At 39.5% G+C, this 17,739-nt stretch overlaps 2 protein-coding genes across 2 annotated transcripts in view; both read right to left on the bottom strand.

Annotated features, from left to right (window-relative positions):
- LOC109962285 (rho GTPase-activating protein 20-like) overlaps positions 1-1,818 on the bottom strand; it is an 11,707-nt gene extending 9,889 nt beyond the window's left edge. Inside the window, exon 1 of the mRNA XM_020603864.1 lies at positions 1,642-1,818. Within this exon, the coding sequence (XP_020459520.1) occupies positions 1,642-1,716 (75 nt within the window). The 5' untranslated portion in view covers positions 1,717-1,818. The remainder of the gene's footprint in view (positions 1-1,641) is intronic.
- Positions 1,819-7,098: 5,280 nt separating this feature from the next.
- The window catches only part of ppp2r5a (protein phosphatase 2, regulatory subunit B', alpha isoform), a 29,320-nt gene continuing 18,679 nt past the window's right edge, over positions 7,099-17,739 (bottom strand). Inside the window, exons 6-14 of the mRNA XM_020603948.1 lie at positions 13,498-13,628; positions 12,230-12,289; positions 11,597-11,705; positions 11,121-11,174; positions 10,880-10,930; positions 10,677-10,796; positions 9,860-9,987; positions 9,335-9,436; positions 7,099-8,299 (exon numbers count right to left, since the gene is read on the bottom strand). Coding sequence (XP_020459604.1) covers positions 8,068-8,299; positions 9,335-9,436; positions 9,860-9,987; positions 10,677-10,796; positions 10,880-10,930; positions 11,121-11,174; positions 11,597-11,705; positions 12,230-12,289; positions 13,498-13,628 — 987 coding nt within the window. The 3' untranslated portion in view covers positions 7,099-8,067. The remainder of the gene's footprint in view (positions 8,300-9,334; positions 9,437-9,859; positions 9,988-10,676; positions 10,797-10,879; positions 10,931-11,120; positions 11,175-11,596; positions 11,706-12,229; positions 12,290-13,497; positions 13,629-17,739) is intronic.

The following is a 17,739-nucleotide window of genomic DNA, read 5'->3' as shown; positions in this document are numbered from 1 at the left end:
CTGTGACTTGTATTATGATGCTTTATAAACAAAAATATAAAACAGGAGGAGGATTGGAGGATTTTTGACTTTTTTTTGTTGTTAAGTACTGTTGGTTGAAGGTGACACTTCTTATCAAACAACTGACCTGTTTGTTTTCATTTGCTTCGGTTTGTGTGTCACAAATCAATGAGGACAGTCGAATGTGTGCAAATAAAATTTAGGTAATTTGTCAGTACAGTGTCTTTAGTAGCAAAATGTCATGTGCACTGAATACGTTCCATCCTCTAATCATGACAACGTAAACAAGGTACACTAAAAATCTGAACAAACTTTGGAGTGCAGTGGAAACTAAAATTTGGTGCAGCTGGACTGAGAGTGGATTACATGTTGACTAGCAACAACAAGCCCTTCATAGTAAAACAAAAGGCTTTAGTGTGATTTGGACCAGAGCTTCAGGTCAGACCATTCATTCATAGATTTTTAAAAGTACTCATTTGACAAAGCAATTAAATGAAAAACCGTTTAAGTCCGATGCATTTTCATTTTGAGTTGAAAATATCAAAAGCCATAATTTCCAGGTAAACGCGTGGAAATAAATGGAATATGGACTCAAAAGGATAAATCCAGAATTGTTTAAGAATTTCATAACTTTGAGTTCTCATAAAGTTAAACGGTAAATTAAACTATAATTTATGTCAAAATTCTAACTTATAACTACACTAACCACCCCTCTTTTCACCCAGTGTCAGCTGGGAGTAGCTCCAGACCCCCTGTGACAGTCTGCAGGATAAGGCCCTATAAATGATGGGAGAACGGGACAAAATTCAACTGAGGCTAATGAGATTAGTTTTTTGTCATAACTCAAAGTATTGACCAATTAAAATTTGATCTGAGAAAAGTGAAGGGGTCACCAGAGTCATTAGGATTCATCCTCTGGGGACAAAAATGCCTGTACAAAATGCCATGACACTCATTTCAGTCAGGACATACAACATAAAATTATCAACCCAAATCTTTAATTTGTCTTTTAGTTTTCCCAACAGGAACGCTGTTTTGTTAATCAATGTAAGGCAAAACAGAATGATTTTCCATGTCACTGTTGCTGCTTTAGTGCTCTAATTGCTGGACAAACTGGGATTACTGGGTTAAACAAAATCAAAGACAAAGGGAAAGAAAGCCTTTGACAAAGCATCTCTCTGTCTGTGCAGCCAGAGCCAGGCTGGCACACAAAGCCAGCAACTCGTGATGGACCAGGACCAAGACAGAATCAGGGTGACCTACCTACAGCTCCTCTGAGTCCTAGGTGCTCGCAAGCGCTTCCCTGAGAGGTATTGGATCCTCTCTGTGTATGTACACAACCAGTACTGTTCATATGTCTTTAGATTTGTCTTTTCTGTAATGAAGGAGGAGCTTTTGCTTCTCAACAATGAAATTAAATGTTCTTTGTATAGATTAAATGTTTCTCTTCTTGTCATTGATGGTCTTTTATTTATGCAACAGCATTCATATCTCTCAAATATACAGAGCACCTGGTTAACAATGTCCTGTTCTTGATTCTGGATCAGTTGACAGCCAGCATCTCACACTGAGTCACAATCAGTGGTCGTCACCAACAGGATCTTATTCACCATCGCCTTTGCATGGTGGATCGATACTCACAGGATGTATTGAAGCAGCAGCCTCATCATAGCTTTCTCTCCTCATTGCTGCAGTCCAATAATCTGGAGTGTCCATGGTGATGTCTCCGAGCAATCCCGCAAACCCCTGCTATCCTGTGTTGCAGTTTGTGTAATCAGTTGGTAGTCTTCCCTTTGCAAAGTGGGGATGAAGCAGTCTGTGTCCCACTTTGAGGTCTCTGCTGTGAACATGCTAGGGAGCGCCTGCAGAATGACGACTTCTGTCCTGCATACCTTTATTTAACTGGTGCTAATGAGGGTTGGAACAGTGGAGGCCTGGCTGGAATGCAAAACATGAGAGGGGTTTTTGTGCCTGACCTGGGCCTGTAGTTCCAGTCTGATCCAAACCCAAAACCTCCCACCCTCCATTCCCAACCCCTCAACATCAGCCCATACGCCCTCTCCCTGCCTGTGCTGTTACACTCCAACGAGGCAGCTTCCCCCCCATAAAGAGATCCCTGTCCGTCCCATCCAGCCTGCGGCTTCACCGCCATTTCCAGGCTAATGAGGGTGAGATGATTTAACAGGCAGCGCCTCTGAAAAACAGGGTCTCAATGGCTATGCTCACATTACCTGCTGAAATTACCCAAATTATATTCTGCGACTCAGATCAGATTTTTTTCATGGAGGTGTGAACAAACCAAATCAAATTTTTCTATATCAGATCTGAGCCATTTGTTGTTGTCCTATATCCTATTCATCTCTGAACTCTGAGTGTGGCCTCTATCACAATTCATGCACATGGTTGTTTTAACATCTTGCTCCTCTGCATATTGACTGTCATCATCATTGGCACACCAGCAACAACAGTGATAAATCACAGAGAATTAGAGCGTGCGGGAAATACAAAGCCCTCAGGAGCCATGTACCACTGCCCATTGTGGAAAATGAAGAGGAAGGACACGACAGTGTTTGGGGCCCAAGCAACAAGAAAACCCAGGCTGATGCAGAAAAACATCTGGAAGAAGAAGTAGCAGATTATAGAATGTTATTACTGCACTGGAATCACTTATATAAATAAACTTAATGAATCATTTCTCCTAGTCACAGAGGGGTATAGTTGTGTAAACATGTTTCCTGGGAGACTATTCTCTTTGAAAAAACAAAAGCAATGGTCATGTGGGCAGTGGTGAGTAATGACTTTCCTCTCCAGTAAAATGACAGTATCATCACATGTTCAAATTAGTTAAAATGTTGTTTATTTTCAGGAGCAGAGCAGGAAATCCTGACTTGTGTTTATTTTCAGTAGCAGAGCAGGAAATCCTGACTTGTTTTAATACAAAGACGAACCTCTTTAAAACATGTGACTTAGTCATGTTAGTCAGGGGTTAATAATATCCACTCACCCATGACCAATTTTTAGAAGGGTTAACTCGACCGTTAGAAGAAAAGCTGGTCCTACTTCAACCGCTTGAGGTTATTGGTACCCTAACCCCTGCGCTTATTCTATTATAATGAGTAAAAAAAACAAACAAAAATACTCTATTTTTGATTTGCTTGGTTCACCAAAATGCAGTGCAAATGGCTTTTAGACAATGCCATTCTCACACGACCCTGGGCAGGTTTCTGTCACGGCTTAGTTTGAAGGCCAGTTATTCATATCACTCATATACCTTTTTCACAGCATATAGACTTGTCATAGCAGAAAACGCACAGGTGGAAATAATGGCCTTAAGAACAGCTCATTCCAGCAACGCAGAGCAGCAGTTAATGACATTATGAGCTACACGTGTAACTCAAGTCAAAATGCCTGTAGTGAAAATTAACAAATGACTTACAGTAGTTTTGTTTTAATTCAAGTGCCCATCTGACATGGGTTAAAAAAAAACACTACTTAGATTTTTCACAGAGACAAGAGGAAGCAAAAAGAAAGCAAGCAAGCGCACAGTAGGGTCCTGTATACATGTCAAAGACATAGATAAACAGGCAGCAAATACTTTTACATGAAGTTAATTTTGTTGACAAAAAAGTGTGGATGCTGAGTCAGCATTAGGTGGAAGCTGGGTGGAGCTCTGCTAGTAATTAACTGTAGAGCTGAAGCAACCAGTTGATAGCTATATACTCACTGGAAATAAGTCATTAGCATTAGTTTGACAAACATATTGCTCTCCAGTTTGTGGTTCATTATGTGAGTTTACAAGTAGTTCATCGGCTGTTACCTTTTTGAAAAACTATTGAACGTGGCATCTCTTCTTTTTTTTTCCAAACATTTAACTCTGTATTGCTCTAACATCAGTTTTGTCGATACCTTTTCTGGTTGGTGGTTTTTGCATATGTCAGATATCATAGTTAAAATCACAATACATGAAACAACGTGCGCTGTCCTTGGTGCTGGACAGAGCCCTGAACAACAACTTTCGTGACATAAATCACATACCATAATCTGTTATAACAAACTGAATGTGTATTCTGGCTATGATGCACAAGACTCCAGAATCTGAAACACTGACCTCAACATCGACCCCATCCATCAGTAACAGTCTGCAGAAACATGCTTCAATGTAGTTTTCACTATACATTTATTTCAGTTACAATTTTCATGAATTAAGATTTTACATAAAGTGTGCTTAAGAAATACCTGATGCTTCTTTGACAGTAGTTTACATTTCTATGCCTCTGCACAGGCGACAGCTGTGGCTGGGAAAATAATTCTACACGGTGTCAACCTATACACTTGACCGTACAATTCAATTAATCTGTATAGCACCAAATCACAAGTCATCTCAGCACACTACATAGTAAAGTCTAGATCTCATCATCAGTATAGAGAAAACCACAACAAATCCTCTTTGAGCAAGCACTTGGCGACAGTGTAGTGTAAAACAAAACCTCAAAAGTAAAATTAACCAAGTAGCCTCCTATACGGTGACCACTGTTGTTTTTAATTCACCAAAATCTGGAGTCTTTTTGCTGTTCTTTTGGCTCTGTATGAGTTCTTTCCATACAAAGCCTGTTAGCCTTGAGACAATTCAGCCCACAGTATAATCTTGCTCTAAGAAAGTTAGAGTAAAACTCAGCAATAATACGTTCAATATGGCATCAACTTGTGTACTTGACAATCAGGCTTCATAGTATCACTACTGTCTGTGATGAGAACGACAATAGGACAAATACAACCAAACCGGGTGTCCACAAGCTTTTTTTCTTTAGAGTCATCTAAGCCATCTGTCTCTCCCAAGCTCCCTCCCAAGAACCCAAACGCACCCCGGGCTGGTACTGTGTAAACCAGGTCCAACGACAATGTAAATGTGAAACTGTCTCATCAGTCTATGATGGCTATATGGTAATATAAACATACATTGTGGCTGACAATCTTAAACAGATGACAAAGCAGTAGGAACCTATGTTAAAAACTATATTTAGGAACAAGGTCTTTCTACTTAAGGCAAAATTACCAGGAGAAGATAACATTCAAGAAATTAGTTTCATGATGCATGTTTGTTTATAACAAAGACAGACATACACTACCACAATTTTTTTTTTTTTGAAGGAGTTTGGGGACTTTGTATACAGGTCAATGTTACACGTGGCCAAAGAAGCAGAATGACAGCGAGCAGCAGCCTAAACTTATAGATGTTTATTGCAGTAAACCCATATTAATGTATTACTGCTACAACTTAACCGAGGCCTCCCAACATCCGGAAAATCTAATGAGCATACGAAAAGCTAAGCTGTAACCGCACCAGGCCTACTTGAAGCGTGAGACTCCCTCTTGTACATTTAAGTTAGTGCAGCTTGAGCTACACGGTATATTGAATGTTATGTTCATTCTTATAAAAGCAAAATTAACCTGCTGGATTGGGATTTTTGAAGGGAGTTTGGTCACTTATCAGAAAAAGACAAGCTTATAAATCGAAACAACGTGCGCTGTCCTTGGTGCTGGTTTATAAAATTCCTGTGACGCCCCCCCCCCCCCAAAGATTTTAAATGTACTCTAACAGATTATCTATGGGCTGAAAGAGCACTAGAGAAAGCCAGTGTCCCAAACAGTGGTACAGACAATTAATCTAATGTCTCAGAGTATAAAGTGAGCACAGAGGAACTGGCAGCTTCAGGCAGAGTTTATCCAAGTAACCAAAGCAGTGCAGGACTATTACAATACCCAACAGATTCACTGACTGTGTGTGACCCTGGTAAACGGGTGAGGGGCATGTGTAAGTCAGATGGTTAACAACTAAATTCCACCCCCGTAGGACATGAGACTAACACAAAATATATGGCCATGGTGGGTGTGCTGAACAGACAGGCAGTGAGAGAGAGAGAGAGAGAGAGAGAGAGAGAGCTAAGTCCCTTCAATACTTCCTTTAAGAGTATCTGGAGGTGCTACGGCAGCAAACTGGTACTATAAGTTGCCGTGGCGACCATGTTGGACAGAGACAAAAAGCTGCATCTTGTCAGTCCTCACCTTATGGGAGTAAAGTTGTAGGTTTATTCTAAATAAAATCAGCCTATATTAATTGTGTGGATGCTGAGTCCCAACTTCAGCTTTTCTTTTCATCTTACATAATTCAACATTTTCTTTTCATCAGCATTGCATCTCAGCCTTCACCTCATTTGAGCATTTTCAGGGTGATTCTTCAGAAATCAGCATCCACATGCATTTTCTTCAGGAAATGCATTTGTCTAGTTTCTGCTGCTGTACTCAGGCCTGTCCTCCAACATTTCCAAAAAATCTTTTTCAATAAGACAAACCAATTTAAAAAGTTTATACTGTGTGTGTGTATGAACATATTAGAGTATGAAAAGATCAACACTCAAAGAAACTTGTGTCTCATTAAGAGACCAGGAATAACAGCTCTTCTTTACAGTGGCCCAGGAGCTCTGTGCCGGTGACAGGCAGAAGAAATGACCTTGCGCCATCTGTTGACCTCCATGATGCACTGCAAATTCAACACACAATGGGAGGGGGGAAAAAAACAAACAAAACAAAAAGGTAGTTGTTCTTTGGGAAAGATAAAGTAGATTTTATTTGATACTGAAACCTAAATAGGATCTGTGAATACAAAACAGGTTCCCCACGCAGTTTCTGTGCTGGAATGCTGTACTGACAGAAAGGCATCGCAAAAGACTGGGCTAAAAAAAAACAAACACTGAACCTGAGGAGAGCAGACACAGGTTCAGAGGGAAACCATTCCATTTAAGCACTAATAAGTTATTTATATGATCTATATAGCAGGCACATTAAGTTTATGAACACAGGCTTACTAAAACATCAGAAGCCAGAGAACAAAAGCAAAGCCAAGATTATAGAGTCTGGACAGAAGAGACAAGTGATCTGACACTGCTGGTAAAAATTACTTGTGGGATTTTCTTGTATTAAGCATCATTTACTTGATATCACTACATCATCCCAGGAACCTTGTTTGGGTATAAAAACTCAAGATTTTATGAATACTCAAAATCAGCCTCCTGTGTATTATAAAAAAAACTACATAAGTGGCCAGAGTGTCTTTGCTTTTCTGCTTTGAAAGAGAAACATTTATGGTCATATAAGCTTTGATTGTATTTTCCTTCAAACAGCCTCCAAACTAACATACAGGGAGGGACATACGCACTAATCAGATATGCACTTAAACATATTTTACACCCCATCATAATCAATCTATATTCAAAAATATTTGTCTATACTCTGGAAAAAATATAGTACTGTAGGTCTCATATACTTTTATGTTAAACCTACTGTTTTAAACAAATAGTTTAACAGCCCTCTCGCAATACTTATTGTAAATAATCTAAACATGTTAGCTTCATGTTGTCACCAGATAAAAATGTTTAACACTCCAGTGATTTATAGAGTTATCAGTCCATATTTGGGATTAAGACGGAATCGTTTTTGGCCATGTTCTTCCCATTCTGCCTCTCTAATGGGATGCGACTGTCTTTTAGCTGCTGCTCCTGACAACTGCACTTTTATCTACATCAAAGGACACTAAATGTCTAATTTTGGGTCTGGTCCCATTTGCTCCAAATACTCACAAAAGCAAAAGCTTAAGGTTTTGCACCCAAGTGTTGGCAGTGATGTGAAAAAGCACATTAAAAAAAGACCTCTTTAAATAGCTCTCGTCTAAGTGCAGCACAGTCTGAAACATTAAATTCAAGTCATTATTTTTGCCCCTTCCATGTATCATACAGTGAATATAACAAAATCATTTTCAGTTAAGAAACTAAATGTGAAAGGATAAATCTTTAATCAAACACTATACTGCAGTCACACTGTAACACCCAAAGACAGTCTGAAGTTTAAATTGATGTTGCTGTCAAAGAAATGCTGGCATTCTAGGTCATTCGAAGAAGATTTAATATACTGTTGAGGCCTAATTTGTATTTTTCCATGTCCCTTAATCCTCCCCCGATGGTCCTGAACACGGTGTCAAACCATTGTGAAATTTAAAAAACCTGACATCTGGTGTCATTTGGCACATGGGGTGTTCTCACTGGCTGTCCCGCTGACGCCAGGATCTGCAGCAGCAGCAGCAGCAATGCTCTTCTCCTGGTTGTCATGATTATTGTTATTATTACTGTTGTTGTTATGGACACTCTGGAGACCGTGGTTGTTGTTCTGGACCACAGCAGTGTTGCTGAGCCTCAGCTCATCCAGCTTCTTCCACAGCTCATGCCTCTCCTGCTCCTTCTTCTTCTCCCTGGGAAGACAACATTTGAATACTTTTATTTATGTTTGCATTGGGAAAAAAAACCCAGCAGAACCAAAGCAGCAGCAGTTTGTTTTTGCAATGCCCCTATTTAGTCCCAGACTAGAGGTCAAACATATCCACAGTATTGAAGTCAATCCTAAAACACCACAACTTGATGTGCATCAAGTATTTATCAAAAAGGGGAACCAATACAAAAACACCAATTGTAATGGTGACCAAAATAAGCAGAAACAATGTTCTAACAATGGACCTAAAGTCACAGAAACTGATTTAAAAATTATTTATATTTATGCTTATTAGAGATACTGAAACACTCATGGCAGTAAAACAAGATGCCGCTGACCTAGTTTGGCTGTTCCTTGATTAACACTGCTTCTTTTGAACTCTATACAACAACGGCTGCACTCCATGTAAAATAACCAATGTTACTTAAAGTAACAGGTTGTGGCCTTAGCACGACATAGTCTAAGTAATTTATTTCATAGCTACCTACAGCTGCTTCATGAACGATTTTTTTCTCCATTAGCTGTTGTTAACGGCCAACACTGATCTTAATCCTCTTTGGCAATAGCTAAATGCTATAAAATGATCTTGTGATATTGCTGTTTTCTGAAGGAGCATTACTTCTGCCTTTTATAAATCTGTGTTGTTGTGCAAAATGCTCTAATTTCTTTATCACGGCTTTCATGACTTGGCTGCTCATGTACTACCATCAATGCAAGCCTGTCCAGCCACGAGAAATAAGGGTTAGTCCACACTTGTTACCTGTTTTCTCTCACTGTTTCCACTGACAGTTTCAGCCAAGGCAGACACAGCCGGCTGGCTTCACTAAAAGCTGTGAACCTGATTTGAAGTGATAATCTGCAATATCAGTGTTCAAATACACAGCAGTACCTTGAAAGTCTTTTAGCATTTTTCTTAACATCCCTAGCTTCAGTAAAACCCTTTATCTCAACAATGGCCCAGCAGAAGACAAACAACATGAGTATTTGGTCAAAATTCTGCCCTGTTTTTGCTACTCACTGTTGCCTTTCTGCTTTATAGGAGGAAGTCAACTCATCAAACAGTGTGCAGTTCATCTCCATCAGCGTCTTCAGCACATTGTAGACCAGAGCTACGATTGTCCTGCAACGCAGCACAGATGCTGACATCAGTAACACCACTATGAAACCTAACACCCAACACAGCATTAAGCATTAAGGTTAACTGAGAAGTTTTGGTGTTATCTGGGTAAAGTGACCTTTTAAATACACCAGAAAAAAGAGAATGTAAACCTCTCAACTCATATAAATGTGGACAACACACACGAGTCCATACTGTAACTATTTATACAAACAGTGTCATTTGTGGCTTCTCTTCATATAGCACGTGACAATAATAAATCGATTCTCTTCCTAACATGGCAGGTTTTCTTTATACAGCAGAGGATCTGAATACCCCTGGTGTTACCATGGCAATGCATTTGAACACTTTACTGTGTGTGTGAATGAATGTTAAGTTATTCGGACTGCTTGACCAGAAGAAAGTCTCGTTTGTGAGAGAACGTACTGGTTCCAGTGCTCTTTGGAGATTTTGTACAGGCTACCGAACATGATGGGAAGGATCTTGTCGATGTTCTCCTCAATGAGGCTGAGAATATACTCGTTATTCCAGAAATAAAGCGCTCGCTCTGCCACCTGTGGGGACAGACACGCACAAAAGGGTTTTTATCTGGTGAATTCACTTCAGGCCTGAACATGTGGAGGAGGAAAATACACGTGGTTGTCAGTTTATTAGGTACACCTAGCTAAAACTTTTAGGGAGGTGTTGATTCAACTGTATAAGAAGTGTGGAGGCCACTGTGTGGTGGTGGCTGCATTGCCTCCTAATGTAAATGAAGAACTTGACTTGTCTCCTTTCTGTAACTGCTTGTAGAACACTTTTCTTATCATTTGAGTTTTGTGTTACACTAGAGTGACCTGATGTTTACATATTCATAGACATTTATTCATGTGGATTTGCAGTATATAGTGGTTGATGTTTTTGCATTTGATCCATCCCAAACATAGTTTGCTTGTATAATCTATCATTTTGATTTGTGCAACATTTTTGTTGTTGGAGGTTATGACTTAAGTGTTTTAAGATGGCAAATATAAGAATGCCTGTGATTACAGGAAACCCCTTGGTGCACCTGCTGACTCACTTATTGTTGGTTCAAAGGACTCAACAATGAAAGAGGAGAGAAAGCTAAGTAAAAAAGGAAACTTCCCATAGATGTGGGTGTGTGAACCCTGTTTTATGGACAAAGACTAAGGCTGTAGAATGATTTGAAGCCTTGGAACAAACTGTCTATATACCTCTGTATGTTTATTTGTTTGAAGTGTACCTGAAAATGTGGATTGGCCACACATCTAGAGATCTGGTTGAACAAAGCCTCCTGGATTTTCTTGAATTGTGTTGGCTCAATCACATCCAGAACCTCCTCAATTTCACCCAGGAACATCACCTAATTGGACACAAGGTGCAGAAGATGAAGCAATATATTAAAATCTGGCTCAAAATACAGTCATACGTGTACAGCCAAAATACCTCTTTCTGACTGCAGGTTTTAGGCCAAAACTTGAGCAGACCGTGAATTACCTGCACAGAAAACAAAGAATTTTTTTTAGAATCCGTCTTTCATGTGAGGACAAAAAAAAAAAAAAATCATTTAATAGTCTGTTTGAGTGGGTGGTTGGTAGCACACGCTACACATTTCTCTGCAGTTCAGACCAATTTAGTGCTTGAGCGTTGTGCTTTGAGGGGGAGGAATGATTTTCTAAAAAAGTACCGGCTCAGTGAGCGCAGGATCCTTCTCCAGGAACTGCACCACACAGTACGCCAGCTGAGAAACACAAAAGAAAAAAAAGGTACATTTAAACTCTGTACCCAAAACACTGACGAACAGAAACCCGGTAACAGCTCATTACAGCAAAGCCCATCTGAGTAAACTTTAGCAGTTAGATAAAGTCAAGGTAAAACCAACCCAACAAAAAACTGACAACCTTTTACATTTCCACTGTGATAATTTAAAGAAATTGAAAATACACTAAAGCAATAATGATCAGTGAAGCAGTGCATTTCCACGTCAAAGCCACTAGAAGATGCCATAGTACAGTGATTTCATCATGACAGTGGTTAATCCTTGAAAAACAATCCCTAACAACTGCTATGACACAAATCAAATTTAATCAGATCAGCAGCTCAAGAATAAAAAGATGTTACATGGCAGGATATGCAGCCAAAATGAATGACTGTTTTTCCTACCTGTGCATGGAAAAGGGCCAGTCCTTTAGCTGTGTGTAACGGTATAAGCACCTTCACCAAGAATTGCTTGTGCTCTGCCTTCAGAGGCAAAGCAAACCCATTGATGATACTGTAAACAGAGAAACAACAGAGCAGGTAGATTACCAAACAGACAGACAAATCAGCAGCCCAAACCAAACACTGCAGGATCAGTGAAATATGGAGAGCAGCAAAAATACAGAAGAGAAGAGCCTGAGCCACCGTTTAGTTTTGGTCTGCAAGAGAGCACAGATGTCCACGTCATTGGGCACATGTAACATTCTGCCCGTGTAAAAAATGAAACTGTCCAAAGCAAAGCTGTGACAAAGCAAAGACCTGGTTTTTGTCACATTGGTAATTAAATTCATTAGTGATTGTTGTGCAGTGTTGTTTTGTCCATATTAGAACTGCAACTAATAATTATTTTCAATATTTGTGATAAATTCAGATTTATTCTTTTATCCAAACCACAGTCTGAAAGACAAAGATTTTTACACACACTGAGGAAGCTCAAACTACAGAAAATACTGTGCTGTGGTTTGGAAAATATCAGTCATTGCAACTCTATTCTACATGATGACAAACTTTGTCACCTGACTATATATCATTACTTACCTTCCCAGGATTTCTAGCAGCTCAGCAACTCCATTGAAGTGCTCCGTTTCATAAATGAACCTGCAACAGCAGCAAACACAGCGCCAACAGAAATCATGATCACAACATCACAGCTCTAAAAACAGAGCACACTAATCAGAACAACTGATTCAGTCTACTCACAGCACTGCGCTCCTTTTTAAAAGTGCCACCCTGATTTGGAAGTTGGGTTTTCTAAATAAAATGTCACTGGTGTCCCATGATGCTTGTGAAGCAAATAAACTCTACATACATACTTTACATAAAGTTTAAATTGATTCCAAAAAATGTAGCTGTCTGCCTGCACTGGCTTATAGAAAATAGGCCTTTTCTTTAACTGACAAGAAGTCGTGTTTACATAAATTAACAAGAGTTACCTGGAAAAATTAACAATATTTAGCTGGAAACCTAAAGACTTAACAATGACGCAATCATCCATATATTATCTACTGTCTGGTAACCCATTTCCATCTCACTGTGCACCGATGGCATGTACAAACAGAGCCTGACAACTGTGGCACTATTTTTATCCTCAGTGGCAGATGGTCAAAGGGGGTGCACCCGTTTTGCCACCTTGTTTGCTGGAAATGACATCAAGTGTTCCCAGTTCCAATCATCTAAAACCCATTGTCATGCAGCAACAGGAGCCACAAAGAGTCAACACACTGTTGTTGGAAATCTGATATCTCCATCTGCACTCACTCGTTTCTTTACTCTGTCTTTGAGAGGTGGGTTGAATCTGTCTGTTGCTTTCACTGAATGAAAAGTGCTACGAAGCTCTCTCAGGGGAAACTATTTGTATAATCACAACAGTTTTTAACCTGCACAAGAATCCTCAGTAACAAATCTTTTCTAAGAGATTATTGTTTGGCCTTTTATTTAATAGTGGGCAGTTTAGAGAGAGAAAGGAAACAAAGAGAGAGAGAGGGTTATGACATTCAACAAATGTCTTCAAATCATGAAGATCACAGTTATGTGGTGTGCATCTTGACCATGGTGCCACCAGTCACCCCAGTAAGAGCCCTTTTTTGACCAAACAGTACCAGGAACTACGGGAGCAAAGGAACTAAACTCTGAAAGCAGAAGCCAAAAGATAAAATAAAGAACTGAACAGTCTTGTTTATATTTCCACCAAAACTGAAAAATTGTGAAAACTAAGCAAATTACATCAATAGTAGATTAAAAAGCATGTTGTTTACATCAACACAAAGACAACAAGTCATTCATTTTAAACTGAACATTTCACTCACTGCAAGAAAATGTTGTTGATCTGCTTCCTGATGAAGGCTCGCAAGCCCAGGAACTTTCCATAAATCCGATGCAAGATGGTCTTCAGGGTGTCCCTCTCCCTTGGGTCCTCACTATCAAACAGCTCCAGGAGCTGCAACGACAGGCAGTGCAAAAGACAAATATACACTATGTTCTCAGTCCTGACTCATTTGAAAAGGTTTTTCAGTAAATCAGTAATGGCTGATTATGTCATGGCTCGAATCTTGTGTATTGTAGCCATTGTATATTGTAGTTCACCCTTATTTGAATTAATGGGATTAATGTGTATTTTTTTTAGATTATGATGTGCCCGGATTAATTAATGCAAAGTCAGCGTATGACCTTATCGATCAATCAATGACCCGCTAACCTGGAGACTGATTTCGTCACTTCACAAATTTTTTATTTAACTTTTATTTTCCCAGGAAGTCCCACTATGTTCAAAATCTTTTTTTTTAAGGGAGGCCTAGCCAAGGCAGCAGCCATACAAATATACAGCATATTAAAATTCAACACATACAACAGTATACAAATCTCATCATCAATAGTTACTTGTTTACTCGTTCAGTACCAGGACTTTGCTGGGTGGTATGATGCCATTTGCTCATTTTCCCTGAACCTTAACAAATCCATTATCTTTTTTCAATAAACAGACTCATTTCTTCTGACATTAGTCCTGGGGCTCTTTAATTAAGGCAATGTGGGGGACCGCCATTAAAAAGAGCTGTGAAACCATAAATACTAATAGTGTTCCATCAGCACGGGCTCCTTTAGTCGAGCCAAGCGAGGCTGGCACAGGTTAGCCGCCGTTTACACCTGTTTCTAGCAGCAGGGGTTAATTGTGCTGATTCAGGCTCAGCCCTGCTTCTGCCCAGGGTCGAGTGAGGCTGAGGTCCGCCTTCAACAGAGCCAGCTCATTGAGACGTAATTACCTGAAATGTTGTGCTGAGGGAACGTCCTCACATTAAACATTACTTTTTATCCATTATTTCACTGCAGAAAAATTTGAAAATGGAGTGTCTCACTTCATCTTGGATAAGACCAAATTTATGGTATTTGGTAATCGACGGCTGGATAATCAACTCCAATTAAGGGTAGGGGGAGTTAATATAGAAAGTGTATGAAATCAAATTTCTAGGTGTTATAGTTGATGATAAAATTTGCTGGAAATCTCACATCAAAAATATACAAAACAAAATGGCCAAGAGCATTTCTATACTGGCAAGGGTTAAACATATTCTGGATTGGAAAACACTCCATATTCTGTATTGTTCATTGATTTTACCATATTTAGATTTTTGTGTTGAAAGCTGGGGAAACACATACAAAAGTACACTTCAGTCATTGTACATATTGCAAAAAAGGGCAATAAGAATTGTCCATAAACTTGGATATCGGGATCAGACTAATGCATCAGTCATACAGTCTAAATTGTTAAAATTTTTTGATTTAGTGGAATATTAAATGTTGGTGTTCATGTATAAAGCTAGGAACAATTTATTACCAGGTGGAATTCAAAAATTGTTTAATGAAAGAGAAGGGGGATATAATTTGGCATTATCAATAATGCACCATTGTCACTCACTGCACGTTTATGTACTTTGAGGGCATAGATTCAGCCTCAGCCTCTGCTGTCTCACACCTAATGACTCCATAAACAGAGCAGATACCAAGAATCTTTTCTGGACTTACACAGAAATGCAATATGCCATATCTACAGGAACAATAACAGACAAGCCCAGATCGAAGAGTGAGAGATGCCCCTTATCTATTTATTTTTGTACTGTACTTTTGAGCCACCTCTTCTTCTTCTTCTTCTTTCGGCTGTTCCCATTAGGGGTTGCCACAGCGAATCATCTGTTTCCACCTAACTTTATCCTCAGCATCCTCTACTCTCACCCCAATTAACTTCATGTCCTCTTTTAGCACATCCATATATCTCCTCTTTGGCCTTCCTCTTGACCTCTTGCCTGGCAGCTCCAACTCCAACATCCTTCTACCAATATGGTACCATGGTCTAAGAAAGGGGGTAGGACTAGATAAGTGTATACTTCTTCCTACTCCCTTTCAAGCATGTACTATTGGAATGTTGTGATGTCTTATGCGTATTTGTTGAAATGTCTAATCAATTTTGTTTTTCGCAATATCAATTTTCTTAGTTTTACATGCTTGGAAGAAACTTAAAAAAAAAAAAATCTTCTGATGAGGGGTTAAAATAACACCTAGCATCAAGGGCTCCAAATTGCAAGCTAGTAACATCACACAAACATCGTGAGTTATGTGTCTCTTCTCAGAGGCTCACACCACCCCCATGTGAACTTGATGCAGAAGATCAACAGTGCAGTCAAAACAACTGCACTGACTTGGCAGGACTGCCCTGTGATAATGGAAAAACACCATTAAATACTGCTGGGTTATATGGCCTATCCAAATAGGCATTTTAAACCTAAAATGATATCTTTTGGCCACTAGGGGGCAGAGAAAGGTTGGGAGCACACCACTGACATATCATTTTTCAAGTTTGATATGGTACATGTGCTACCAAGCAGTTGCTTATTTACACATCACTACAAGTGAACCCTTTCACACTATCATTTGATGCATCAATATTATAAAAATATAGATTTGATCTGTTTTAACAACTGTAAGGAGGTCATCCCAAAATAAGTTTCAATAATTACATCATGTCTCACCAGCTATCAACATCTTTTATAATAAACATACAGTGTTTCTGCCTGTGTGCTCTGTAATGCAATCAGATTAGAAACCTCTGGGACAAAAGAGCTGTTTGCAATAACATATGTAACAGTATGATGAGTCATTATTAAGGTACTGTTAAGGATAGCTAAATTAGTGCCACAGAGCTCAGAAGGAATGATTTCAGGCTCAAATGAGCTTCTGAATATGTAGTATTTATCTTCCACTTACTTGCCATCAGCACCTCAGTGACAGGACTGACCTGACAGTCTATTTTTAAACCTGGATATATCCAGAAAAAGGGTTTCATCATGCACCCGTTTTTTTTTTTTCCTGCACTGTACAGATTCACATTCATTCAGCTACAGCTGTTAAACCCTGGGAGTTAAATGATGCAATGAGCCTTCAGTGTGTTGTGTCCTTGTAGCAATTGGAGCTGTATTCAAAGCTTTTCCCATTTTCCATTCGGATTTTCTCAGATCAGAGCAACCAACAAAATGAGCCTTCTCATGACAAGTGCCAACACTCTACCATAACCTTCTAAATCTAGTAGTGCACTAGATGATAGCTGCATCTTTCTCCCATTAGCTTTACATTGCCAGGGCTATCTAAAACAAAGATGTTGCCTCCAAGGCTGTTGCCCAGAGCAAATTCACCTGTGGTACATAATATCAGAAACACTTGCTGCTGTCATAGTGTATAATACAAGATAACAGACTTACATACGGGCAGAAAGCACAGACAGTGGAATCTAATCATTTCAAGTCTACACATACAGAGTAACTGTGATGCAAATACAGTATGAGCCTGACCACACACATGGCGTTTGGTAGGCTACATCTTCATTAGTGCACAAAAACAAAATTTGAAATCCTCCACATTTTATAATAAACCATCAACAGAGAAAATAAATTTCTTGTGCCAACACACACACACCCCTTAACACTTTTCCCATGCTCGCTCTCTCTAAAAAAACTTGTCTATGCTTTACAGCACGCTCAAAGCACTTTCATACTACTTGGCCATTCACCCATTTGCACTCTCAAACACACACATTATTACTGGGAGCAACTGGGTGTTCAGTGTCTTGCTCAAGGATACTTTGAAATGTTGACTGGATAAGCCGGGAGTCCAACCGCTAATCCTCCGGTTAGGAAACGACTCGCTCTACATCCTGAGCCACAGCTGGCCCTGCTAAAATTTTAAGAATGTGCTTGAAGTGTCTGTAACAGACATACCATGTTCATGGCCTCACAAAGCACTGTTCAAATTGGACATTAAACATTTTTTGCTCTTAGGTGTTGTGTCACATTTTAGTGCAGGATTCCCCCATACTAAAAATGTGTCCTCCCTTGAGAAAGCCAACCTCCTTTTCTCTGGTCCTGAAGAATAAACAACAGACAGCTATTTAAAGCTTCCCCACGACACACTCACATCATGGAAAGTCAGTCTAGGCACCTCGGATGTGACCCAGCCAGCATTCCGGGCTCTGTGGCCTCTTTCTGCAGCTTCACATGAGAAATGAA

The sequence above is a fragment of the Monopterus albus genome, unplaced genomic scaffold (assembly GCF_001952655.1).
Source record: "Monopterus albus unplaced genomic scaffold, M_albus_1.0 scaffold63.1, whole genome shotgun sequence".
In the NCBI taxonomy this organism is placed as follows: Eukaryota; Metazoa; Chordata; class Actinopteri; order Synbranchiformes; family Synbranchidae; genus Monopterus; species Monopterus albus.
This window is presented reverse-complemented; position numbering and strand designations above follow the sequence as displayed.